A 26,189-nucleotide genomic window follows, 5' to 3' on the forward strand; every position below is an offset into this window, starting at 1 on the left:
ACGCCGTGCGCACGCGCGGGGAGGGGCGGCCGGGGCTGACGGAGACTGGGAAGGCCCGGGAGCCTTGGCCGCGGCCAGCGAGCCCCCAACTCTTCGGAGGACGCGTGGAGTGGAGATGGTCGTCCCGGACCTAGACCAGCCTGGGAGCTGCAGCCCCGAGAGAGAATCCCGCCCGGGACCCAGGATGTCTGGGTTCTGGTCCGCGCTCTGCCGAGGACTCGCCGAATGACCCGAGGCAAGTTGCTTACCTGTTTTCAGTACCTAGTGGCGAGGAGGTTTCCGTCCGGAATCCACACAGCCCCAGTCTGGCGGGGTTTCTTGATGGAGTGAGATTCCTGTTGAGATCGCGAGTCACAGCCGGCGAGCACCCAGCCCTGTGCCCCCACCTCATCCCCATCCCGCGATGGCCAATCGTTCAGCCCTCGACCACGGCGGCCCTGTGGATGGCGTTGCCTGCGGCGGGGGCCTGGAGGCGCCCCCAAGCCGCAGGTTGGGCCCCACGGCACCTACCCTCCTTCCGTGGGGTAGTGAGGGTCGGGGAGCTGCCAGCGACAAGCCCGATGAAAGGATTAAAGAAGGACTGTCAGACCTACGTGGTCATTTGTATTTAACGTATGGACCCAGTTACTGTATTAAATACCTATTCAGAGAGTGAAAGCTCCAGCAGGAAGTTTGAAAATCATATCCCTTAATGTAGCTCCTTGCCTAAAGTGGGTGCACCATAAATCCTTAATTTGGTAAAGGATCCGTCCTTAGAGGAAGGCCATTTCCTTGGGCCCAACTATAAGGAACTAGCCTAATGTTGCTGAGAGTGACTTCTTAACTTGCATTCCTTGCTTATTTGACAGAATTTTTGCTCTTTTCTATCTCTGATACAGATACTAACTGTACCTGTTGAAGCCCCCAGAGTTCCAGCCAGACCTGAGGCACTAGCAGGTGTGTAAAGCTGGTCATACTTCTACGCTGCTTGATTCATTTCATACACAGAAACAGAAGAGGCTGCTTGATGTCGCTCTTAACCATACCTGCCTGTCACCTTCCCAGCGTTGGCTGATGTGTGAGTGTTTTGTTATATGGTGTCATGGAGGTCAAGGAGAAGGGAAAGGAAAGGGAACCAGATGCTGAGACCCCAGAGGATACAGTGAGAGAGAGCTAATTCCTGAGGTAACATGACCACCGAACACTGTCCTCCCCCCTTAATTACAGTTACCCAAACGTCCAGCCTAATAGCCAGGAAATATTCCCATTCTTGGTGCTGGGAATCAGTGCATCTTGGCAGAGATTCTAGTTTGTTACTGGCAGCCAGTTCTTAGGGAATCCGGATCATGTTCCCACAGTGGGGAGCTGACTTCAAAGAGAGGCCACCCTCCTTCCTAAGTTACCCACATCTGTGAAGCGTGATTGTCAGTCAGTAGTGGACTGTCTGCCCACCTATGATCCAGATTGTTGTAACAGGCATCCATGATGTCTAGCTCCTCCATGGTAGGTTATGGGCCTGTCCAGCCCCCTTCCCAAGGCGGGCTTGTAGGATGACCGCCTTAGAGTTAGCCACACTGGCTAACATGTACCATATTGGCGTTCACTGGCAAGGCAACGTGTTGGATTTTGATTTTCTATCATCATAGGAACCAGGCCTAGTATTCTAAGCCCCCAGACCCAACCTGTGTCTGAGACTTAAGCAAAGCCTAAGCATTTCAGCTAAGACCACCCACCAGGATGCCACCCTTTGATAAGTTGCCCCCAAATCCCAGTGACTTCATGGTTAGAACTGACCACCCTACCACTTAACAGCGGTGCTTCTGCCTTCTGGACACTTGAGAATCCAACCCTCAGACTCCTACACCATCCCCTTCTTGTCATCGGGTGGCAAGGATAGTAAGAGTTAGGATTTGGCTAAAGCAGCTGATTTATTCAGAATAAGTTTCTTGCTTAAAAATTTTTAAAGTCAATTATTCTTAACAGAGGCTTTACCGAATGATGAAACTAGCTTTCTTTTTTTTCTTTTTTCTTTCTTTCTTTTTTTTTTAACAGTGCTGAGACTTCAGAGACTCAGGGACTTCTTTCAGTACTCGCAGAAACCTCCCACACCCTGGTGATGGCACACAGGGACTGTTTTCCTACTCTTAGTCTGAGTGACTGCCAAGAAGGAAGGCAAAGGCGGAACAGTTGGGTGTCAGGCTTTCTCCATACTTCTAATCCTTATTAAACTCTTTTCTGAGCCCAAGGACAAAGCTCACTTAACAAATGACTTTGAATCATGAATGAAAACTCTTGCTCTTTCCATGAGAAAGAATTAAGAGATGGACAGGTAAGCAAGTACTTCGATTTAGGGAAGAAGGTGTTGGTTGGGGATATATTGTTAATAGTGGTAACACAGAGGATATATCACTAGAATGTAGAACTTTAGAAATGTTACAGGAAAACTTTCATTATAATGTTCTTTGTTCTATTAGGAGAAGCTTCTATTCATTCACCTCTGGGTCAGTTGCCTTTGCTGGTAGCTTATGTTCTAAGTGGGTCATGGGATTTTGTTTTGGATTTGCTTGGGTGAGAGAAGAAGTTCAATGAGGAATCCCCCAAGGTATTTGTGACTCATCAGTTTGTTACTGTATTGACCCTTTGCCACACATATGCTTTGGCTTGATTATCCTCAGGACTCGGAGTCCAGGGTGATGACTTGTGAGTCTGGGAGCTGACTCTACCTCCCTTTCTCCCTCCCTTGTCCAGAAATGGTCTTACAGGGACCCTGTGGGATTTATTAGCCTCTGGGATAAAGCCTTTGCTTTGGGAGTCCAGGAAGGTTTTCTCTACTGTACTACAGAGAGAAGCCTTTGGCCACTGGAAGGGACTGAATTGGAGAGGGAAAGGAAGGATGAAATGAATCCTGAGTACACAGACCCCTACAGGGAGTTGTTCAGCATAATGAATCATCACATATTTTTGAGAACGCATTTTGTGCCAAATACTCTGCTAATGGGTGTCAGAAACAGGAAAGAAGTATAAGAGAAGATTCCTCCACTCAAAGCAGCAGAGTGTGATTTAAAGATAGACTGTGTTGGGGGGAAGTAAAAATTCTAGGTACCGGCCACCTGGGTGGCTCAGTCGGTTCAATGTCTGACTTCAGATCAGGTCATGATCTCACGGTTTGTGAGTTGGAGCCCTGCATTGGACTCGCTGCTGTCAGCACGGAGCCTGCTTCAGATCCTCTGTCCCCACCTCTCTCTGCCCTTGCCCCACTTGTACTCTTTCAAAAATAAATAAACATTAAAACAAGAAAAAAACTCTAGGTACAATTTCAGCATACTCACAAAGAAGGAGTCACAAGACTTACACTTACAGATCCCAAAAACATGGCAGGGGTGAATGTGCAGAGGGGGCAGGGAGCCGAGGTAAGGGTGGTCCTCAGTACCAGATCATGAGCAAGTACCCCTATTGCTCATAAGGTGGAGGTCACTGACTTCTCTTGGGCTCAACTCTAAGTGATTATTTTCAAAGGTGCCCCAGAAAAAGCAAAGCAGGCACTCGTGGCAGGAATCCTAAGCCCGGGTCCCTGTCTAAATGTCCAGACTCTGGCTGTAAGCAGGTTTGTCGTACTGTCAGCCCTGAGGAAGCAACTCAGAAGAGCTGTTTCCTCATCATGCGGGCCTTTGGCAGGGAGCTTGTGCTGCCCACAGGACTGGCTGCAGGGCTGAGAGAAGGGGAGAGACCTTTGTAGTGTGGCCCCAGTGGGTAAGGCGGGCCACCTTGAGGAGATGCAACTGATCTTAAAGGGACCGGAGGACACAAGAGGTGGCGGTAGGGGCGTATTCTGGAGGAAAACCACACAACCAGAGGGGTGGAGGAGAGAGGAACTACAGCAAGCGTGTTCACAGGGGCGAAGTGGGCAATAACAGTGAGAAGGCATCGGAGTACCTGTGTGGCTCAGTTGGTTGAGGAGCTGACTCTTGATTTCGGCCCAGGTCATGATCTCACAGTTCATGGGGTGGAGTCCTGTGTCGGAGCTGCGCTGACCTGCTTGAGATTCTCTCCCTCTTTCTGTGCCCCTCTCCCGTCTTTAAAAATAAATAAGTAAACGCTGTCAAAAAAAAATTCATGAGGGGGCATCATGAGGCCAGCGACAGAGGAGTTTTTTCAGCCATGGTGTGTTTCGGCAGCCATTCCTGTGTCCTCGTCATAAAAGAATCAAAGCTCTGTTTAAGGAGTAGTAGTTGGCAAATGTATGTGAGAAGGATTAGAGTAACAGAATAAGCTGGAATTCTACAGCTTTGACAAAAGCACTGATTTTTTTTTTACTAGTTTTAATTAGTTTCTTGTGTTTATTTAAAAAAAATTTTTAATGTCTATTTATTTTTGAGAGAGAGAGACAACGCTAGTGGGGGAGGGCAGAGAGTGAGGGAAACACAGAATCCGAAGCAGGCTCCAGGCTCCAAGCTGTCAGCACAGAGCCCGACGCGGGGCTCGAACTCACAAACCGTGAGATCATGACCTGAGCCAAAGTCAGACACTTAACCGACTGAGCCACCCAGGCGCCCCTCTTTTATTTATTTTAGAGAAAATAACACATTCACATGGTTCAGACTCCAAAAAGCACGGAGGATGTATCTATAGTGAAAAAACTGCCTTCTACTCTTGTGCCCCGGCCACCCAGTTTTCTTCTGGAGGCCAAGTGACTGCTTCTTTGGGTGTAATTCTGGACAACGTCTTGGCAGAGCGAAGCAAATGTATTTGTGTGTTTTCTGAAAATACACATGGCAAAATAGCATATATACTCTGCCCTTTGCTTTTTTCACTTGATATATCACGTGGATCGTTCCATATTGTCCACAAAGTACTTTCTTACTCATTTTCTTTATGGCTATATTGGATCTCGTTGAGTTAATGTGCTTTCATTTGTTTAGCTAGTCCTTTAGTGGGCATTTGGGGTTTTTCTAGCCTTTTGCCATTACAAACAGTGCTACTGTGAACAGTGCTATAAGCATGTCATTTTGCACACGGACAAGTATATCTGTTGGGTAAATTCCTAGAATGCAGTTGCAGACCCAAAATGCACAAAGTGTATCTGATTCTGTCAGATATTATCAAGCTGTAGGGATGGAAACAGTTTACCCTTCAGAGTGTTCTAACACTTAGTTCGCTAGCCGACACAGCGTGTTATCACACTTTTTGATATTTGCTGATATGATAAGTGGAAAATATTATCTCAGAGTAGATTTTTAAAAAATTTTTTGTTTTAATGTTTATTTTTTTTATTTTTTATTTAAAAAAAATTTTTTTTCTTAATGTTTTTATTTATTTTTGAGACAGAGAGAGACAGAGCATGAGCGGGGGAGGGGCAGAGAGAGAGGGAGACACAGAATCCAAAGCAGGCTCCAGGCTCTGAGCCGTCAGCACAGAGCCCGATGCGGGGCTCGAACTCACAGACTGTGAGATCATGACCTGAGCCGAAGTCGGATGCTCAACCGACTGAGCCACCCAATGTTTATTTATTTTTGAGAGAGACAGTGTGCGAGCAGGGGAGGGGCAGAGAGACACAGAATCCGAAGCAGGCTCCAGGCTCTAAGCTGTCAGCACAGAGCCTGATGCGGGGCTCGAACTCATGAACTGTGAGATCATGACTTGAGCTGAGGTTGGACATTTAACCCAGGCACCCCAATCTCAGAGTAGTTTTATTTGACATTTCTCATATTTTTTTAAAGTTTATTTATTTATTCTGAGAGAGAGAACAAGAGAACGAGCGGGGGAGGGACAGAGAGATGGGGAGAGAGAATCCCAAGCAAGCTCTGCTCACGAACCATCAGATCATGACCTGAGCTGAAATCAAGAGTCGGTTGCTTAACTGACTGAGCCACCCAGGTGCCCTGACCTTTCTGTTATGAGTGCGGTTGAGCATTTTTTTTGTATGTTTCAGAACTATTCGTGTTTCCTTTTCTGTAAGCTGTCCGTATCCATGCCCGTCTTTCTACTGGGTCGGGTTTCTTTCCCTAACTGATTTGTAGGATTTTATTTCCAACATTATTAGTAAAATTAGCCCTGTATTGGTAATCTGAATTGCAAAAGTTGGTCAAGTGGTTTTTTTTACACTCTGATGGGGCAAGGTTTAGCCAAAGGTAAGGGAACTGCCTGACTGAGCTTTACTTACTCAGAGCCCTGAGATGTTTCACGGAGCCAAGAAATCCAGGATAGCATTAACTAAGCTTTTTGCAGTTTTTCTTAAGACGAGATTAAGCAGGGGTGCCTGGGTGGCTCCGTCGGTTGAGCATCCGGCTTCGGCTCAGGTCATGATCTCGCAGTTTGCGAGTTCGAGCCCCGCATCGGGCTCTGTGCTGTCAGTTCAGAGCCTGGAGCCTGCTTCAGATTCTGTGTCTCCCTCTGTCTCTGCCCCTCCCCCACTCACGCTCTGTCTCTCTCTGTCTCTCAAAAAATGAATAAACCTTAAAAAAAAATAAAAAAAAAAACCAAAAAACCAGATGAAGCAGAAGTTTTCCCTTACAGTGTTCCTTGTAGTTGACTTCTCGGGAGTTCAGCCATCTTTGTGTGTGTGGTATTGCAAAAAGGTGTGACATTTAAGCTGTCAACTTTGGAGGACCTATATGTGCCCAAGAGGTTGATCCTGCTTTGTCTTACAGGTTGAAAGTGTGTGTACTGTGTGTCCTCCACCATATGACAAGGAAAACAGTGTTCTTCAGGCTTTCAGAGGAATTCCTGTACGTATCACCCAACTCCAGTTACCTCCTGCCAATACAGGCTTTTGTTGCGAGTTTGTGGTGCCGGGCACACAGCACGGCACAGACCTTGCTTCCAGGAACTCACACTTGGGAGCAGAGGTGTGGGGCACAAACTTGCAAAACAACCTCTAGCCAGTAAGGTAATTGCACTAGTGAAGCAGACTGTAAAGTGCAGTGGGAATACCAAAGGCACACCACAGTCTCAATGGAGTGAAGTTTTATTTACTCTTCAAGGAGAGCACGTGCTTGTCCCCACATCGCGCAACTTGTACATCAGAGCGGGAGTTTTCCATGTGCTTCTCTTTTAAGATTGGCTTTAATCAACCCATCCTTCTGGTCTCCAGTTCCAAGGGTGGGAATTGGTTGTGTGGACGGAGGGGTGTGGATTCGCCCTCACACTAAAGGTCAGCTGCCCCTACAGATCTCAGAGTTGAAGAACCATGGCATCCTCCGGGCCCTGACCGCAGAAGCGAATGGATGGGAGCCAGGTGGTAAGGTCCCCTTCAGGGCCCTTGGAGCCTGGGTGGGACCCAAGTCAGAGCTCCCCATGTCTATTCTTCATCATTTGTACTTCTTTCACTACTTGTCCTATACAACTTGATAGATTTATCATTCTTCAAGGAAAATTAGAATCAACTCTGGATTAGGAGTCAAAAGGCTTGAGTCCTGATCTAGCTCTGCTCGTGGCTTACTGTGTACTTTTAGGCAAGTCATATCATCTTTGTGTCTACAGTGGGACTATCAATGCCTCCTTTATCCTCAGAGGGATACTGTGACAATAAAATGATTTCAGTGCATGTGAAAAGCCTTAGAGAAAGTATCCTATTTTATCGGCTTTATGATTCTCTCATGTACTGTATTTAAAGCTCATTTCACTTGCTGACTTATGACACAGAAATGCCCACTCATAGTTGAGAAACACCAATTCTGGAATCCCATGTCTCTGGGTTAAGTGCTGCTTCTGCCCACCAGCTATAGGATCATGAGCCACGTTTCTTAACCTTCTAACCTTTACTTACTTCATCTATGAAGCTGGGCGTGCATCAGACAGAATTGCTGTGTAACAGGAATTGTGTAAGGAATAAGTGAGCTAAGTAAAGTGCTTAGCACGCAGACTATAAATCTGTCGTAAGTGCTCATTGTATTGTCATCTTTAAATTCTGCAAACTGAAAATATAATCTCCAGAAATATGGGGCTTGCTAAAAATATTCTAATGTAGAAAAACTGTTTGGAGATCTATGAAGTTTCTTCTAATAGAATTTTAACAGGGCACCTGGGTGGCTCAGTCAGTTGAGCATCTGACTTCGGCTCAGGTCTTGATCTTGTGGTTCATGAGTTTGAACGCACTTTGGATCTTCTGTCCCCCACTTTCTGCACCCGCCCCGCTCGTGCTGTCTCTTAAAAATAAATAAACATTTAAAAAAGAAAAAGAATTTTGGGGTGCCTAGTTGGCTGAGCTGGTTAAGCGTCCGACTTTAGCTCAGGTCATGATCTCATGGTTTGTGAGTTTGAGCCCCTTGTCGGGCTCTGTGCTTACAGCTCAGAACCTAGAGCCTTCTTCGGATTCTGTGTCTCCTTCTCTCTCTTTGCCCCTCCCCCACTCACACTCTGTCTCTCTCTCCCTCTCTCCCTCTCTCTCAAAAACAAACATTTAAAAAAACCCAGAATTGTATCTTCACTGTGTGATGACAAACCTAACATTTATTAGACATCTTGCTTTAAATGCTAAAATATTTTATATTTCAGTACAACTGGCAGCTATATGCCAGATATTTTTAATCGCATTGAATGATTACACTTTTCTTCCAGATTGCTGTCAGCTCATTTAAATTGATAGGCTTATGAGGCACCTGGCTGGCTCAGACATAGTGTGCAACTCTTGATCTTGAGGTCATGAGTTCGAGCCTCACGTATAGAGATTACTCTAAAAAAATAAAATTTTGGGGATGCCTGGTGGCTCAGTTATATAAGGCTGATTTAGACTTAGGCCATGATCTTGCAGTTTGTGAGTTCGAGCCCCACATCAGTCTCTCTGCTGTCAGCGTGGAGCCTGCTTCAGATCCTCTGTCTCCCTCTGTCTCTGCCCCTCCTTCTCTCTCTCTCAAAACTAAACATTTAGGGGTGCCTGGGTGGCTCAGTCAGTTAAGCGCCCAACTCTTGATTTCAGGTCAGGGCATGATCTCACGTTCTGTGAGTTCAGGTCCGTGTTGGGCTCTGTGCTGAGTGCAGAGCCTGCTTGGGATTCTCCCTCTTTCATTGCCCCTCCCCCACTTGCACACGTGTTCTCTCTCTCTCTCTCTCTCAAAATAAATTTTAAAAAATAAATAAACTTAGGGACGCCTGCGTGGCGCAGTCGGTTGGGCGTCCGACTTCAGCCAGGTCACGATCTCGCGGTCCATGAGTTCGAGCCCCGCGTCGGGCTCTGGGCTGATGGCTCGGAGCCTGGAGCCTGTTTCCGATTCTGTGTCTCCCTCTCTCTCTGCCCCTCCCCTGTTCATGCTCTGTCTCTCTCTGTCCCAAAAATAAATTAAAAAACGTTGAAAAAAAAAAAAACAAAAAAAAAATAAATAAACTTAAAAAGACAGAAACTTCTTAAAATAAATAAACATTGAAAAAATAAAATCTTTAAAAATTAGATAGATAGATAGATAGATAGATAGATAAGCAAGCTTACTAACTCAGCAATGCTGTTTCCTGTGTAAGTGAAAGAGAGCCCAAATAAAGGAGGCAGTTGAAAGAGGAAGAAAGATAAAGACCTGTGCTAATGTGAGCTGCATTCACTATCCTGAAGATTTGTGTTTTGCCTCCACTTTTTTCTGTTAGTCAGGGGGGCATTAGTATTTAATGTCAGGATCATCTTTGGATGGAGGAGGAGTCTCCCTGGTTCCAAGAGGAAGGGGAGGAGATGCTCTTGCGTGCCTTGGACATTTGTCCCCAGTGTTTAGGCACCGGAGTGCAGTTGCTGGCTGGGACCTTATATTTCCTGTTTACCAACCTGCAATCTCAGCAGATTCGTACACCTTCCTGGTGAGGTTTCTCCTCCTGACTCACAAGCTTCTGGCAAGTTCTTGGTAGGTGAGGGTATGTGGGGTGAAAAGTTGACCAAGTTGCTTGGAACAAGGGCCTGTGGTGTGAAGAGTCCGTGAAGCTGGGCGTTGGTGAGGGTGAGGGGTGACGAGGCCCTCGTCAGCACCATAATGAGCAATCCCCACTGCCACTCCACTCTTCTCTTTGTTCAACTGCTTTCTCCCTCCTTTGCATCTCCCTGGGGTCCAGCATGCTGGAAGGAAGTTTTATTTTTTTCACCATCCAAGGTCAGGCACTCTGTATCCTGATGAAGTGATCTAGCTTGGGAGCCCTGAGGCTCGGGGTCCCAGTCCACTCCAGACGGGGCCTGGAAAGATTGAATTTCCTAGAAATCCAGACCCATGTCCCCTGCTGCAACTACCCACTGCTCCCCTGGACCTGAACCCAGGACTGTCAGTAATACTAGCTGACACATACTGAGTACCCATCTTTGGGCCACATTCTGCCCTGAGAAGCTAAGGAGTCACGCCCCTCCTCGTGGCAGTAAGTGATGGCACATAGTCCGTGCCTCGCCCACGGAAGCACCGCTGGGGAGCGGCAGAGGGAAAGTGCCCGCCGGCACTTGGCTCTGGAGTGTGCTGTCAGTAACAGCCCTCCATGGCTTCCCAGCAGCTCTCTCTTCCTCGATATCTGTTAGTGGTTTGAGTTTCTGGTAGCATTTTATTGATTTTATTTTATTAGCAAGTGTATTTTCAAAACAGTTAATTGTCCTGTGCTATCCTCAGTCAAGACTGCATGGCCGAGAGGAGCTGCCCCCTCACTTTTACCACTGGAGGTAGAGGCTGGAGGGGTCGTGATTTGGGGTCTTGGACTCAAGTGTCTCTGTTTTCTCCATTATTTGTTGATATCCTCTCTTGCAAATGGGAAAAGCCCGCGACAGGACATGCCACCAGCAGTCTGGGCTAAAGAGTGACAGCTGTGGTTTGGAGAAAGGGCTGGGTGGTGGCTATAGAGAACCTATCTTGCTGCTTGTTTTCTCCTGCTTTTCCAGTGCTTTCGTTCATTTAGCAAACGTTTGTTGAACACCTGCCCTGGGTCAGGCACTGAGCTAGGTTCTGGAGAACCCTGTCCTCATGTAGCTCCCAGTGTAGTGGGAGAGACCATTCCAGCACCGACGAGCACTGGGTGTCAGGAGTTTACAGAGGAGTGACTCCCAATCCAGATTTAATGAAGTCAAAGAAGGTGTGTGGGTGAGGGCCGACATCAGAGTTAACTGGGGTGCTGACTTTGCGGTGGCAGAACTGTCTGTGCAGAGGCACCGAAGGTGGGAGGTGTGGAGGGATTCTGCATGCCCTACAGGACAGCTAGAGATGCAAGAGAGACCCAGACTGTGAACGTATTTAGATGCTGTGCTGAAGAGTTTGGGTTTTATCTTGAGAATTATGGAGAATCCCTGGAGGGTTTTGAGCAGGGGGCTGGCATCAAAGGGGGCTGCCTTTTTGAACATTCACGCTGGCAGCCGTGTGGAGAGGGTACCCGAGGGCAATGAGATCCAAGACAGGCAACCAAGGCGGGGGCTGCAGCAGCGATCCAGACATACCTAGATCTCAGAGGGTCTCCCTTTCTCACTGTTACAGCTGTGAGTGTGGAGGTGCTCAGAGCCCAAGAAGAATGGGAAGCTGTGGACAACATCCGGACAGAGACAGGTAACTGCAGGAACGGCACTGTCTCCACACAGCCCAGCTGCTAGGAGGGGTGCCATCCACATGTGTGGCTAACATTTTTGTGACTCTGAGATTAGGAGACAATTACTGAGCATTTTCATTTTAGCCCTTTGACATAGAATAAAATATCTTCCCAAATCCAGAGATGATGACATTCTGCCTCTGGAGGAAATGGGAACGAATGCCATGGGGAAAAGGCTGCCATCCACTCACACCTGAGAGAAGACAGGGAGGACCTTGACCAGGGTCATCTTCTGCAGGGTGATGAGATTGGGCAGAAGGATGGAGGCCAGCAGCCAGGGTCCCTGCCTAAGGTTGTTCACTGTACGGGGAGGTCTCTGGAGATAGGGGCTGAAGCCACCTCCTGGACGCCTCTGAGGGCTGGGTGAAAATGGTCTCACTTCCTTTTTTGACAGGTTTGGATGGAGCTATAAGAGGGTAGAACTGGGACCCATACCTGGCTTGAGCTTCCCTGGGGCTCCTGAAAAGTCATTACAATGGACTGTATCAGTCATCACCTATATTTGCTAACTGATAATTAATTCCCTGTGGACAGTACCAAAGGACAGAAAGGGGGTCATTCACATACAGGGTGTGAGAAGGGGCAAAGTAGCAGTTAGGAAAGGCCCCTAAACAGACCTTGGCATGCTCCCACAGGGGCACCTACTCCAGTCAGTGAGTTGCCTCCTCACAGATGAGTGGAATTTAGGGACCCCCCCCGCCCCCCGCCGCAGGTCAGATCTGTCCCTACTCAGCTGCAGAGGTCAGCCTAGCAAGCCTCTGAACAGCCTGGTCTTAAAAGGGAGCTGGCCCAGCGGATAATGGTAGCCCCTTGAAAAAGAATTGGTTTTAGCTGTAGGTATCTGACGTTTGCAACTGAAGGCCAGCTTTTGGCTTGGAGGTGACAACCAGAGGGCCCTCAGAAAATGTTCGCTGATGGAATGACTACTGTTATAAATCCTGGAGTGTCTTCCCCTTTGCTATAGGTCAGGCCAGCTCAGACCAGCCTGGGCAGCTAATCTCCTTCAATGAAGCCCTGCAGCATTTCCAGACTGTGGACCTCTCTTCCTTCAAGGTATGAAAGTACTTTTGGCGTCTCAGGCAAAGCACCTTCTTCCAAGGGGCCAGGTTTCTATCCCACACTGGGCAAGCTAGATTGAAGCTTCCAGTTGAGGACCCTACCTCACCTAAGAAATCTTAGAGCACAGAATCAGGGGTAGCTAAGGACCCATGCTTCATACAGGACCCCAGTGGCCTTTTTGGGACTGTGCCCCAGAGTTCTTATGGCCCTGTCATACAGAGGTCTGTGTTGCGGCTCCCTGTTCTTCCTCTGGAATCAAATGCTAGATAGCTCCTTAGGGAAGCAAGGCATCCTGTCTAGAAAGCTGAGTAATCCATGGCCATTGTAGGAAAATCTTCTGTTCCCTCAGGGAACCAGAAGTGATTTGAGAATTTTAAAAATATGTGAGGATTTTAAAACATTGAGGAGAATTTTAAAAACATTGAGGAGGATAAAAGCTCGAGGGCTTTCTGGGGCATCTTGAGTGACTACGAGTAATTTTAGAGGATTGTGATTGCAGATCTTCAACCTAAAACCAGGTTTAAGAAAGGCTGCAAAGACAAGAATCAGGTTGGTTTTTAGGACCCAGAGAGCCAGAAGCTACCAAAACCAGAAAATTCTAATAGCTGCTGCGGTGGCCCTTGAGGCATAAGTCAGCACGACCTGGTTTAGGAGGTGCTGGTTGTGGTATGGACAGAACGCTCCAGCTACCCCTCAGGTATCCGGCTCCAAAAAAGCCCCCACTAAACACGCCTCCCCACTGGCTCCCTCACCCTGGAAGTTGAGAGGACCTGCGAGACTTTATAATTTATGTCCTTTCCAGAAAGAGATAGACCTACAAAAGGGAAAGCGGCCCTGCCGGGAAACCTGGCCTGGCTTCTGTCAGACCAAAGCGGGGGTCCCCGCGTCAGCCATCTCTAGCCTCCTTGGCAGTCGGTGGAATAGGTAGCTCTGGAGAAACCCGGAGGAGCAAATGCAGACAACGGGCTAATGATGCCTATATCTCTTTCCTACTCACAAAATTCCTGGGGGCCAGAAGAGCCTGTCTCCAGAGATTGAGCAGGTGTTTCACAGCTTCGACCCCCTTTCCCTGGCCCACAGCCCAGCCAGGTCGTTGGGGGAGCTACTTCTTTCTGCAAGAACAGTCCCTGTACTGATCCTAAAGGTCAGTTTATTAAGGCAGGTGAACTCAGAGGGGCGCCTGGGTGGCTCAGTTGGTTGAGCGTCCGTCTCTTCATTTCGGCTTAGATCATGACCCCAGGGTTGTGGAATCGAGCCCTGCATCGGGCTCTGCACTGAGCACGGAGCCTGCTTGGGATTCTCTCTTTCCCTCTGCCCCTCTCCTCTGCTCATGCTATCCCTCTCTCTCCCTAAAATTAAAAAAATAAATAAATAAAAATAAATAAATAAGCAAACAAGCAGGTGAACTCAGCCCTCTGCTCATTGCCTGCGATTTCCTCCCCAGAAAAGAATTCAGCCAACTATTCGAAGGACTGGGCTCGCTGCCCTCCGGCACTGCCTCTTCGGGCCTCCAAAGCTCCACCAGGGCCTCCGTGAAGAAAGGGACTTGGTCCTGACCATTGCTCAGTGTGAGTGCACGGGTAGCTGCATCTGTGGTCAGGCAGAGAGCACTGTTTGCCCACCTGTTGTTGAGGCTAAGCCAGAGGTCTTTCATGTACCATGTTGTGGGGGAGAGCGGGAGCCGCGGGATGAAAATGTAGGAGAACACAGTGACGAGTACAGTCCAGATCTACCTTGTATCAACCATTTTCTGAGAAACACTCAGTCATCCCTTCAGAGGCCAGCAATCCAACGGGGGGGCGGGATGTGTTTTTCGGTAGGTGGCCTGGATAACCAAGACCCAATGCATGGCCGAGTCCTCCAGACCATCTATAAGAAGCTGACTGGCTCCAAGTTTGACTGTGCCCTCTACGGAGACCACTGGGAAGATCTGGGCTTTCAGGGTAAGAGACAGGAATGGTTCATCTTTTCCTTGACCCCTGATTCCACCACTAGAGCAAGAGCCCAGATGGTCTTCTTCCTATCATGCCAACACCCTGAGACTGGATATCTTGGGGGGAAGCATTCCAGGAAGGGGGTATGGGAAATGCAAAGGCCCTGAGGTGAGCATGTTCACTATGCTTGAGAAATAGCAAGGAGTGTGACTGAAGTGAAAAGATCACTTGTGGCCTTACAGGCCATTGTCAAACATTTACTCTAAGTGAGACAGAAAGCATCAGAGTGATAGGATTTGGAATCTAGTGTTTTCTTTTTCCTCATTCCTTTTAACACAGATAAAAATTTTGCTTTATGCTATTTTATTTTTTGAGTGAAACAAAATGATTTCAGCTGTTTTGGGATTATACAACTCTTTTTTCAAAATCGTATCAAGTTACATTAATATAGAATGGGAAAATGTCTTCATTTAAAAAGGAAGTTTTAGGGGCACTTGGGTGGCTCAGTCAGTTAAACATCCCTGCTCTTGATTTTAGATCAGGTCATTATCTCACAGTTCATGGGTTCAAGCCCTTGGGATTCTCTTTCCCTGTCTCTCTGTCCCTTCCCCACTTGTGTGTGCACATGCTATCTCTCTCTCTCTCTCTCTCTCTCTCTCTCTCTGAAAATAAAATAAATGGGAAATTTTACATACTTATAACTAATTGGTCCATTGTTATTGACAATATGTTTAAATTCCTTTATCCTCCCTCATCTATAATAGAATTATCTTAAAATTTTTCTCCATATGCAATGAAAATCATGTCAGTGTTACGATTTTTGTTTTAACCATCAAACAATTTTAAAAACTCAAGAGGAGGAGCAAAGTCTGCTGTATTTGCCCGTATGTTTACTCTTTCCATTGCTCTGTCTTCCTTTTTGATATTCTGAGATTTCTTCTTTTATCATTTCCTTTCATTTTCAAGAACTTCCTTTAGCCATTTTCTAAAGTAGTCCTGCTGGTGATAAATTAGTTTCAGGTGTATAATAATAGTGTTTCAACAATTCCATATAGTACTCAGTGCTCATCAAGATAAATGTACTCTTTTTTTTCTTTAAGTTTATTTATTTATTTTGAGAGAGACAGAGACAGCGTGAGCAGGGGAGGGGCAGAGAGAGAGTGCACGAGAGAGAGACAGACAGAGAGAATCCCAAGCAGGTTCCTTGCTGGCAGTGCAGAACCTGTCATGGGGCTCAAACTCACTCATGGAACCGTGAAATCATAACCTGAGCTGAAACCAAGAGTCGGACACTGAACCGACTGAGCCACCCAGGCACCCTGTTCGGCCTCCGCTGATGCCACTGGCTAAGAGGGGCACAGGTACCAAATTACATGACTCATTACAGGAGTCCCATGTAGACTTCATTGACATCGCAAGGGTATGGGGGCTCACTCCCAGGTCCCAGTTTGCTGAAACTACCTTGGTGGAACTAAGGGGCACCTTGTTACAGTCAGGCAGGGATGGAAGTCCAGACTCCCCACTTGGCCTGTAGCAAAGGTAATCAAGTCCTTGAAGCCCACGGGAGGAGGGACTTCATTTGGCATTGCTCGCCGTCACCCTCCATGTCCTCATCTCTGTTGCAGGAGCGAATCCAGCCACAGACCTGAGAGGAGCAGGCTTCCTTGCCCTCTTGCACCTGCTGTACCTGGTGATGGACTCGAAGACTTTGCTGATGGCCCAGGAGATTTTCCGCCTGTCTCGTCACCATATCCAGGTGGGGCTTTGCTGGGAAGCCAGAGAAAGGGCTGTGGACCCAGGATCCGGGTGCATGGTGCTCCTGAGCTATCAGGAGAGCCTCACGGGAGCTGTCTCTAGTGGTTGAGGGCTCTCAGGACAACTGGGGCCAAACCAGGACCAGGCTTCCCCCGCCAGCCTGATCTGTGCTGGAATCTGAGCTCTACCACTTGTTAGCCTGTGTCTCAAGCAAGTGCTTTAACTCCTCAGAACCTTGGTTTTTTTCATCCATAGAATGGAAATCACGAACACTTCAGCTGGATAGTTGGGAAAATTAAATGAGGTTGTATACGGAAGCACTAGGTGTAGCTGTGATATTAATGTGTCAACTCATTGTCCTCCCTGAGGAAATCCCTTCAACAGTATTAGTAGGTTCTCCTGACCCTAAAGGAGAAGAGTTAGCCTTTATGTGCCGCAGAGGAGGAGATTTGCTTGTGAGGGTCAGGTGACATATGGTCTTACTGACAGGCCAGAAGTGGCTTCCTGTAGCCCTCGGTCTGTCCAAGCCTTCTTTGGAGTTAGGTTTCACATTTTTCCCAGGTAGTAAAAGGTTGTAGTTCTACCATTTTGTTTTGTTTTGTTTTGTTTATCTTTTTTAAAGATTTTAAAAATAATCTCTACACCCAATTTGGGACTCAAATTCATAACCCCAAGATCAAGACTAGCATGCTCCATGAACTGAGCAGGAGAAAAGCAGAGGGAGAGGGAGAAGGAGAATCTTAAGCAGGCTCTGTCTTGTCAGTGAAGAACCTGACTCGGGGCTCGAATTCACAAACTGTGAGATCATGACCTGAGCCGAAATCAAGACTCAGACACTCCACTGACTGAGCTTAACTGACTGGAGCCCCCACGAAACAAATTTTTATTCAGCATTCCCTGTGCTACTTATTGTGCTTAGTGCTTGGGATACATCAGAGAACAAAGCAAAGATCCTTCTAGCACAGAAGACAAGGCAGTGAGACTAACATGTAAATGAATGATCAGGTATGCCCAAAGGTGGTAAGTGCTAAGGGGAAAGAACAAGTAGGGTAAGGTTAGGGTGCTCAAGGTAGCTCTCATGAGAGGGAGGGACTTAAACTAGACCTTGAAGGAGGTGAAGGTGTTGGCCCTTCACCTGGGGGAGGGCACTCCACGCAGAGGGAGTGACAAGAGCAAAGGTGCTGAGGAAGGAGTATGTCTGGCATGTAAAGGGATAGCAGGGAACCAGCTGGAGTGGAAGGAGCCCAGGAGAACAGTCGGGAGGGAGGTCATACGGCTAACGGGGACCAGATGGCAGAGGGCCTGGTAGGTTATGATGAGGACTTTTGATTTTACTCTAAATAAAGCGAGGGTTTTCAGCAGCCTGGAGTACATGATCCAACTCAACATTTTTAAATGTATCCTCTCAGTGGCTAGGTTGAGGATAGTCTGTAGGGAGGGCTTTTATAATCCAGTCAGAGATGATGGGTGTTTTCAGAGGAGGTGTTGTGAAGTAGTCAGATTCTGGATATGGGATCTTGAGTGTATGGGCTTAAGAAAGTAGAGCTAGTTGGGGTACCTGGCTGGCTCAGTTGGAAGGGCATGTGACTCTTGGTCTTGGGGTTATGAGTTCAAGGCCCATGTTGGAGGGAGAGTTTGCTTTAAAAAGAAAGAAAGAAAGAAAGAAAGAAAGAAAGAAAGAAAGAAAGAAAGAAAGAAAGAAAAGAAGAAGGAGGAAGGAAGGAAGGAAGGAAGGAAGGAAGGAAGGAAGGAAGGAAGGAAGGAAGAAGGAAGGAAGGAAGAAGGAAGGGAGGGAGGGAGGGAGGGAGGAAGGAAGGAAGGAAGGAAGGAAGGAAGGAAGGAAATAGAACAAGCATATTTTTCTGATGGATTGATTATGGGTGTGAGAAAAAAAGATTTTTAATCTGAGCAACTGGAAAGATAGAGTGGCCATCAACTGAAATAGAAAAGAAAGAGCAAGGTTGGGGGGTTCAGTCTGCCATACAAATTTTATTTTACTTTTTAAGTGTCCATTCACTTATTTTGAGACAGAGCACAAGTGCAGGAGAGGCGGAGAGGGAGGGAGAGAGAGAATCCTAAGCAGGCTCCATGCTCAGCACAGAGCCTGACATGGGGCTCAATCTCACAAGTCTTGAGATCATGACCCGAGCCAAAATCAAGAGTCAGACACAACTGACTGAGCCACCCGGACGCTCCGCCATACAAATTTTATATTGAGGTTATGCATTTTTGGTAGGAGCACCACAAAAGAGCAGTGGCCTTCTCTGTGCCTCAGCTCAGGAGCACGTAATGCCAACATGTCTTACTGCTGGTAAGGTTAACCTTGATCACATGGTTAAGGTGTCTGCCAGGTTTCTACACTGTAGAGTTATTATTTTTCCCCTTTGTAATTAGTAACTGTCTTGGGGAAGATACTTTGAGACTGCGCAAATACTCTGTTTTTATATCAGTGTATATAGATATTTATCTTTTTCTATGGGTTATTACCCAATAGTATCATTACTTATTTTGTTGCTCACATTGTTTCAAGGTCTTCGGCCATTTTCAGAGCTCTTTCAGGTGGGCACCTGTGCCCTTACAGTGTGCCCTTTTCTGAGTGCTATTTAGCTTTCTGGACTGTAGAAAATGCTCTGGTCTCATCTTGTATTTTCCCCATATGATTTCCAGGCCTGGAATCACCCACTTCTCTAAGGAGCTCTTGCTCTTTTAGTTGGAGAATGACATTTAGAAAGCCAATGCTGAGGGCCAGGTGTTCTCACTGCTAGTAAGTTCGGACCCTTCCAGGCCCTCTCTGTGGACAGAGCCTGGAATACACACATGTGCTACAGGTTCGTTCCCAGCCCTGATAGGGGAGGTCTACGGAGGCGAGTGTACCTGTCCCAGCCCTGGTGCAGGAAGGTGGTGTGCTTTGATACTGCCTGAGGGAGGGGAGCCCAAGAACAGTGGCTGAGCATCAGACCTGCAACACTTGCATCAGATCATCTTACCCTAGAGGGTTGGAGGTGGGCAGGCCTGAGTTGCCAAAACAGACCGTTGCAGTAACAGTGTGGCTGGCCATGTTTTGTAGTTCTCACAATCTCAATTTCTTCCTTCTTGCCAAATGAGAAAGTAATTCCAACCCTGCAGAAGTATTCTAAGTTAGAGATAAACTATGTAAAGTGCCAAGCACATTAGCCATTCAGTGAGTGTTTGTTATCAAAGTAACTTAAAAAAATTTTTTTGGAAGTTTATTTATTTTGAGACAGAGCAAGCAAGGAAGGGCAGAGAGAGAGGGAGAGAGAATCCTAAGCAGGCTCTGCACTGTTAGCGTGGACACGGGGCTTGATCTCATGGTTTGTGAGATCATGACCTGAGCCAAAATCAAGAATCGGACACTTAACAGACTGAGTCACCCAAGTGCCCCTTAACATAATTGATTTCCGTGAGTAAAAATACACTTTATACATCTTATGTGTAATAATACATACATAAATACATCTTATGTTTTTAAAGTCAGTTGAATACATATCTGTGTGTGCATGAGGGCACACATACACATACACACACACAACTGTTAGTAAAGTAGATGCCTTTTTAATTTTTAATTTATTTTATTTTAGTGTGTGTATATGTGTGTCTTAGGTGGATCCCTTTTTTCATCCAAAACTTCTTGAATACAAAACAAGTTATCATATGGTTCCTGCCACTGGGACACTTTTTCTTTCTTTTTCTTTTTTTTCATTATTTATTTATTTGGAGAGAGAGAGAGAGAGAGTGAGAGTGAGTGTGTGTGTGTGTGTGTGTGTGTGTGTGTGTGTGAGCGAGCGGGGAGGGGCAGAGGAGACAGAGAGAGAAAGAGAATCCCAAGCAGGCTCCACACTGTCAGCACAGAACCTGAGGCAAACTGTATGATCATGACCTGAGTCAATATCAAGAGTCCGATACTTAGCCAACTGAGCCACCCACGCGCCCCTGGGGCAGTTTTACATTTCCGATGTCTACTGAATATCTCTGTATCTTTGGGAGGAAAAGCACCCATTAAATTTTAAGGCTTCACTTATGCCTGTCTGTTCCAGGAAACACTGGAAGAGGCAAGAGTGGGACTTCACTAGTATCTGGTCTTGAGATATATCGGGGGCCCCACAGGGTGAGAATGTGGGCATGTTCTGTGGTCTTCACGATGCAGGGAGGTAATGTCTGGGTTAAGTTTGAGAACCGTACCTGGTAGCTTATGCCGTGGTCCCCTCTCTTGAAGTTGAGGAGTACCTCAGCAATCCAGCCCCTCATTTTAGAGGCATGGAAATGGAGACCCAGAGAAACCAAATGACTTGCTGAAGGTCCCACGGCTAATTGGTATTTCCTATGAGTTATCTCTGACCTCATTGTCTCCCTTCTTGTGATGTACGAAAGCTCTGTTGTAAGAGCTGCCTACAGGAAAATGGATGCCAGGGTGGAGGGTATTGCCAACTCCGAATACTTCATTTGTTTTTAAGGACAGGCTTGAGGGAGGTGAGGGAGCAAGCCATCCAGATGTCTGTGGGAGGGACATCCCAGGCAGAGGGAGCAGCAGGATGAGAGAGAGAGTACTGGGTACTTGATCTGCACGGACCCAGACTGACTGCTTTGACCAGTCCGTTTCTCATCCCTTCACCGGCTGGCCTTTATGGAACTTACTGGGGATTTATGTTTACTCCACAATATGCGTGTTGGCTAGTAAGATGGAACAGCAGTTTAACCTAATAAGAGGGCTGGTATAGGCGTCAGGAAACTAGATCCTGGCTCCGTCTGCAGTATTATTATGGGGCTATGATGTAAGTTACTTAACCTCTCTGGGCCTTAGCCTGCTCTTCTATGAAATAAGGGGCTTGGCCTAAACAATTCTAAGGTCCCTCCCAGATTTATTTTAAAATTCCTTGAAGTAAAAGCAATGCCAAGATTTTAAAGTAAAGCTTGACCTCAAGCCCTTATGAACCTTGAAAACACCATTTTCCAGGAGGCGTGTGCGAGATCAGAGTAACAGCTGGGGGCCAAAGCTCTGCCAGCAGCTGGTCCTGTTCTCTCCTGAGGGGAAACATAAAGCCCCAAGTACCCACGGTACATCCTGCTAAAGGGGAACTGGCAAAAAGGTACAAATGCCGGCGTAGGGGGGCAGACTGCCACGAATCCCAGCAGTATGGAAGTGTTTAGCCCACACCATGCGGAGAAGGGGTGCTGTCACAGACACCGAGGGGTGCAGGGCACATCGGGCTACTTGCTGGCAGGCGAGGAAGCACCTTATGGTAATGCTCACATACACACTTTAATAGCCTTCCACGCACTTTCCATGCCTTGTTTCATTCCGCCAACATGACAGGCCTGCAAAGAGGTAGGGTAGAGATGATCCTTGTAGATCTCTTTTCCAGGCAGAGAAATGTGAGGGTCAGAGAGATAAAGCTAGTAAGTGGTGAAGTGGGGCCTGGGACCTATACCTCCTGACAGCTAGCCCAGCAGTGGGCTCCTCATAGCAGCAGTTGTCAGCCGGCAGCTCACTTCAGAGTCACCTAGGGGGTGCAGGTGCCCAGGCCCCTCCCCAGACTACTGAATTGAATATCCAGGGATGGAGCCATGTCAGCAGCCACCCCAAAAGACGATCCGGTCTTCTTTGCATCAGTATTCAAAGGTGGTTAAGCCAGAATGTGAGAGACAAAAATGTCCAGGTCTAGCTTCCTCCGCTTTCAGTCAGTTCCTCAACACAGCCTCAGTGTAGTATTTTAGCTCTAGGCAACACTTGTCAGGGGCCAAGGAACTGCTGAAGAAAAGGAGACATTTAGATCTGAATTCCAGTTTTTCACTGCTTTTTAGTAAGTGGGCTCGGTAACAGTGTTCTCAAGAGTGAGCAAACACTAGGTTTCAATCCTCTGTTAATTATGTTGCTACCATATTCTTGTTCCCATGTTTATTTTTAGACTGAAAAAAGGGAGGGAGCAACCTTATACGAGTATATATGGTAATTAAGTAGGCAATGCATGAAGGTATAAATGCATTGCTGCTGACCTCAGCCTCTCATGTTGAGGAAAGGATAATTATGAACTGAACATTTGTTAACACTTCCTTAGGCCGGCACTGTGCTTAGTATTTTGCATATGCGATCTAATTGCTCGTGACGATAACTCTGTGAGTAGGTTGTGGAATAGATAATAGAAAATGTGAACTGTAGGTAATAAAACTGATCTCATAGCGTTTTTGTAATGAATAGTGACTCGACTCCACCCAGCATGGCCCTTTTGTCAAGGTCCCCAGGACCACTCCCCAGGTTCAATGATTGGGATTCACAGGACTTGGCCTATAGTCACACTCATAGCTATGATTTAGTCTAGCAATAGGAAAATCAGCAAAGGGAAGGAGTGCGTGGGACAAATCCACAGGAAATCGGGCATGAGCTTCCTTCCAAGAGTCTTCTTCCAGTAGAACCGCACAGGAAACACTTAATTCCTCCAGTATCGAATCATGCAGCACAGGAAATGTTGCCAGCCAGGGCAGCTCACTAGAGATTCAGTACCCAAGGTTTTATGGGGGCAGTCGTGCACACACCCTCTGTGTAGCACACACCAAAATTCCAGAGTCAGAGAAAAAGCAGATATTCAGCATAAACCACATTGTTTGTACAGTTAAGGCACATGAGTCATCCTGAGGGGATGGTGGAAACCCTCCCAAAATCCAAGTTCCCAGGTGCCAGCCAAAGGCCACCCTTGCAGGCAGGTTTTTCTAAGGACAGCAGTCTCCGGTCTGGTGCATTAACTCTTTCCTGCGCAGTCCTCAATGTTATTTCCTTTTTGGTTTTAAGAAACGGGAAAGCTAAGTCTCATAGAGTTCGGGTGGCCTTCCTAAGGACACACAGCCAGCAGGCATCCAGGCCAAGATCTGGAGCCCAGATGTCATGAAGACCCCAAGAAAAATCTTTGCGGAGCCAGAAGACCCTCTATAGTTCAGTGCTGTCAGATAGAACTTTCTGCAATGAAGGGAGTGTTCTTTATTGGCACTGCTCAATACAGTAGCTACTCAGCACAGATGGCTATTGAGCACTCTATATATAGCGAATAGGACTCAGGACTTCAGTTTTGTTTTTCAAAAAATTTTTAAGTTTACTTATTTATTTTGAGAGAGAGAGAGTAGGGGAGGGGCAGAGAGAGAGGGAGAGAGAGAATTCCAACCAGGCTCCCCACTGTCAGCGCCGAGCCCCACTCGGGGCTTCATCTCATAACTGTGAAATCATGACCTGAGCCGAGATCAAGAGTCAGACGCTTCACCGATTGAGACCCTTGGGCGTCACGGGAGTTCAGTTTTTTTTCAACTAAGGAGTTGAATTTTTGTTTATGTTTGTTTGTTTGTTTATTTATTTATTTATTTTGAAAGAGAGAGAACCAGCAGGGGGAGCAGAGAGAGAGAAGGAGACAGGATCTGAAGCAGGCTCTGTGCTGACAGCATAGAGCTTAATATGGGGCTCAAACTCATGAACCATGAGATCATGACCTGAGTCGAAGTCGGACACTTAACCGGCTAAGCCACCCAGGTGTTCCGAGGAGTTGGATTTTTAGTTTTGCTTAATTTTTAACTAATTTATATGAATTTTAAGTTTATTTACTTATTTAGAGAGAGCACAAGTGGGGCAGGGGTAGAGAGAGAGAGAGAGAGAATCCCAAGCTCAATGGGATGAGATTGGGAGAGCCCAATGCGGGGCTGGAACTCACAAACTGTGAGGTCATGACTTGAGCTGAAGTCGGACGCTTAGCCGACTGAGCCACCCAGGTGCCCCTAATTTTTAACTAATTTAAGTCGCTCTTTGTGGCTACTTGCTACCATACTGGACAGCACAGTTCTGCATCACAATGTAACGGCTTTTTCTTAGGGGAAGCAGATGGGATAAAGAGACTTGGCTCTTGTTCCCAACTAAGGAGTGTACTGATCTGTGTGTGCCCCTCAGGGGGAGTCCTTGGGTATGTGCAACAGTAGAAACTAACATGTAAAGAGCCGGGCTGCCACTGACCCTGTGCCCGCTCCATTCCAGCAATTCCCCTTCTGTTTGATGTCCGTGAATATCACCCGCATCGCAATCCAGGCCTTAAGGGAGGAATGTCTCTCCAGGTGAGTCCCCACGCTGGTCAACCCCAGCCAGCTGATGAGAGCGACCCAGCAGAACCTGGTTCCCTCCCACCCCCTGCCCCATTCTCCCAGCCCCTCTCCCAGAGCCCCAACAGAGTCCAGTCCCAGCAGAGTCCAACCCTACCCTGAGGTGAAGGCTGCCTGAGGAAAGGCTCCCTGGGGGAATAGAGGGCAGGAGGCACCTGGCTGTCAACTTGTCTGCTGCGGAGCGGGTCACCCCCCCCCCCCCCCCCCGCCCTTGTGCTGTAGGGAGTGTAACCGGCAGCAAAAGGTGATCCCGGTGGTGAACAGCTTCTACGCCGCCACCTTCCTCCGCCTCGCACACGTTTGGAGGACTCAGCAGAAGACCATCGCAGACTCCGGCTTTGTCCTCAAAGGTGTGCTCTTTTGTCTTGACCTAGGAGGTCTGAACTCCCAGGGTCCCCAGGTTCAGGGACCCCAGGATAGTTGCTAGACTGGTTTGGGTTACAGTTCTCTCCCCCTCCCCCCCCCCCCCCCCCATTCACACTTTCTCAAACTCCAGCTTCCCAAAGTGTCCATCAGCCCACCCTCTGGAGCCTGCCACCTCTCCTCCCTTTCTGACCTCAGATCATATTTACTGAATCAAAAGCTGGGTCCATCGGGTGGACTGACCATTCAAAGTCGAGACTGCCCTGGTCAAGGTAGAATGTACAGTTCGTGTGGCTTCCCTGGTCCGTCAGCCTCCCTCTCTGGAGAGCTCTCCACCTTGGACCCTTTCACCCTTCTCTCCACAGGGTCTGGGTTGGGGGGTGCCCCCAGAGCTGCTAGGCCTGGACTGGTGTGCAGCCCAAAGCCCCCTCAAGCCTTTTGTTCTCCATTCCTCTGTTCCAGACTTGGAGGTGTTGGCCAAGAAGAGCCCGAGGCGGCTGCTCAAGACCCTGGAAATCTACCTGGCTGGAGTGTCAAAGGGACAGGCCTCATTGTTGGGAACACAGAAGTGCTGTGGGCCACAAGCCTCTCACTCCAAGGATCTCACCTTCACAGGCGTGTGTGACCTGCCACCACATTCATCCAAAGGCACGCGGCTGATCTGACCAACCGGAGGCTGACAGAAAGACCCAGCTGCTGGGCCACGGGGGCTTTGGAAGGGCACTTGGCGCATTATGCCAAGTGTATGCCGGCTGGACCTCCTTGGCGAATCCAAGGACCCTCACCCGTGTGAGACATTAGGGACAGTTAGACTCATCCCATTCCCCACAGACCTGCCTCCAGAGCGATGAACTTGCCATAATTGGAATTGAGCTACTTTAGAGTTGGTTTCCAGGTAATCCCAGTGAGTGAACGGATCATGAGGCAGGAAAGCCCTACCTGGATGTTCTACATATCTGCACATCGAAAGATATGCCCACACAGAGGTGCCAGAATTCTGACTCCCTGGGCGGCAGGCTCTCAGGCCCCGGGTGCCCACAGGACAGGGACCCTGTGGCTAGAATTCGAAGGGAGGAGCAGTGGCAGCAGCCAACGGGACAGCACGAACCAGAGCAACAGGTCTTCCTCTTCTTCCTCCACCAGGCTGATATGGGGCCCCTCTGGGGTTTCTGGCCTTGCACTCACCCCACCCTCACGTCTCCCCATGCCTCAGCCTCGCTGTTGAGGATACAGAATCGCCTTTCGGCTGGGTGTCTCCACTGCTGCCCATCCCCACTGCCCACCAGCTGGGCACCCCACTACTGCACGAACCCCACCCCATGAAGGTGTGCGGTTGCCACCAGGGATGGTTTTCTGGCCTGGATGAAGGAGGAGTTTCACCCATCGGCAGTTTTTGAATAAAAGAATTGTCCTAGGCCAAGGGCCCCAGGTGTT

General features: G+C 47.8%; 1 protein-coding gene across 2 annotated transcripts; it reads left to right on the forward strand.

Moving 5' to 3' along the window:
- Positions 1-2: 2 nt before the first annotated feature.
- Positions 3-26,171, forward strand: ELMOD3 (ELMO domain containing 3). Of its 2 annotated transcripts, none has more exons than XM_045446688.1 (13): positions 3-235; positions 879-936; positions 2,032-2,308; positions 6,627-6,704; positions 7,147-7,216; positions 11,391-11,459; positions 12,464-12,552; positions 14,003-14,126; positions 14,379-14,501; positions 16,118-16,248; positions 24,271-24,347; positions 24,615-24,742; positions 25,218-26,171. In XM_045446688.1, the coding sequence occupies exons 3-13, from the start codon at positions 2,258-2,260 to the stop codon at positions 25,418-25,420; spliced, it is 1,143 nt and encodes a 380-aa protein (XP_045302644.1). In that variant the 5' UTR covers positions 3-235; positions 879-936; positions 2,032-2,257; the 3' UTR covers positions 25,421-26,171. The 2 variants fall into 2 exon arrangements, with proteins under 2 accessions (XP_045302644.1, XP_045302643.1); XM_045446687.1 differs by having other exon boundaries at positions 11-235; positions 879-1,057.
- Positions 26,172-26,189: the final 18 nt, after the last annotated feature.

Source organism: Leopardus geoffroyi, chromosome A3 (genome assembly GCF_018350155.1).
Source record: "Leopardus geoffroyi isolate Oge1 chromosome A3, O.geoffroyi_Oge1_pat1.0, whole genome shotgun sequence".
NCBI classification, from domain to species: domain Eukaryota; kingdom Metazoa; phylum Chordata; class Mammalia; order Carnivora; family Felidae; genus Leopardus; species Leopardus geoffroyi.

Bases quoted from the DNA above. Each gene is read 5' to 3' on its own strand.
- ELMOD3 (XM_045446688.1), top strand. From the start codon at position 2,258: ATGAATGAAAACTCTTGCTCTTTCCATGAGAAAGAATTAAGAGATGGA. The intron at 12,553-14,002 runs GTATGAAAGTAC...TTTCCTCCCCAG, and splicing joins TGGACCTCTCTTCCTTCAAG to AAAAGAATTCAGCCAACTAT. The intron at 24,743-25,217 runs GTGTGCTCTTTT...CCTCTGTTCCAG, and splicing joins CTCCGGCTTTGTCCTCAAAG to ACTTGGAGGTGTTGGCCAAG.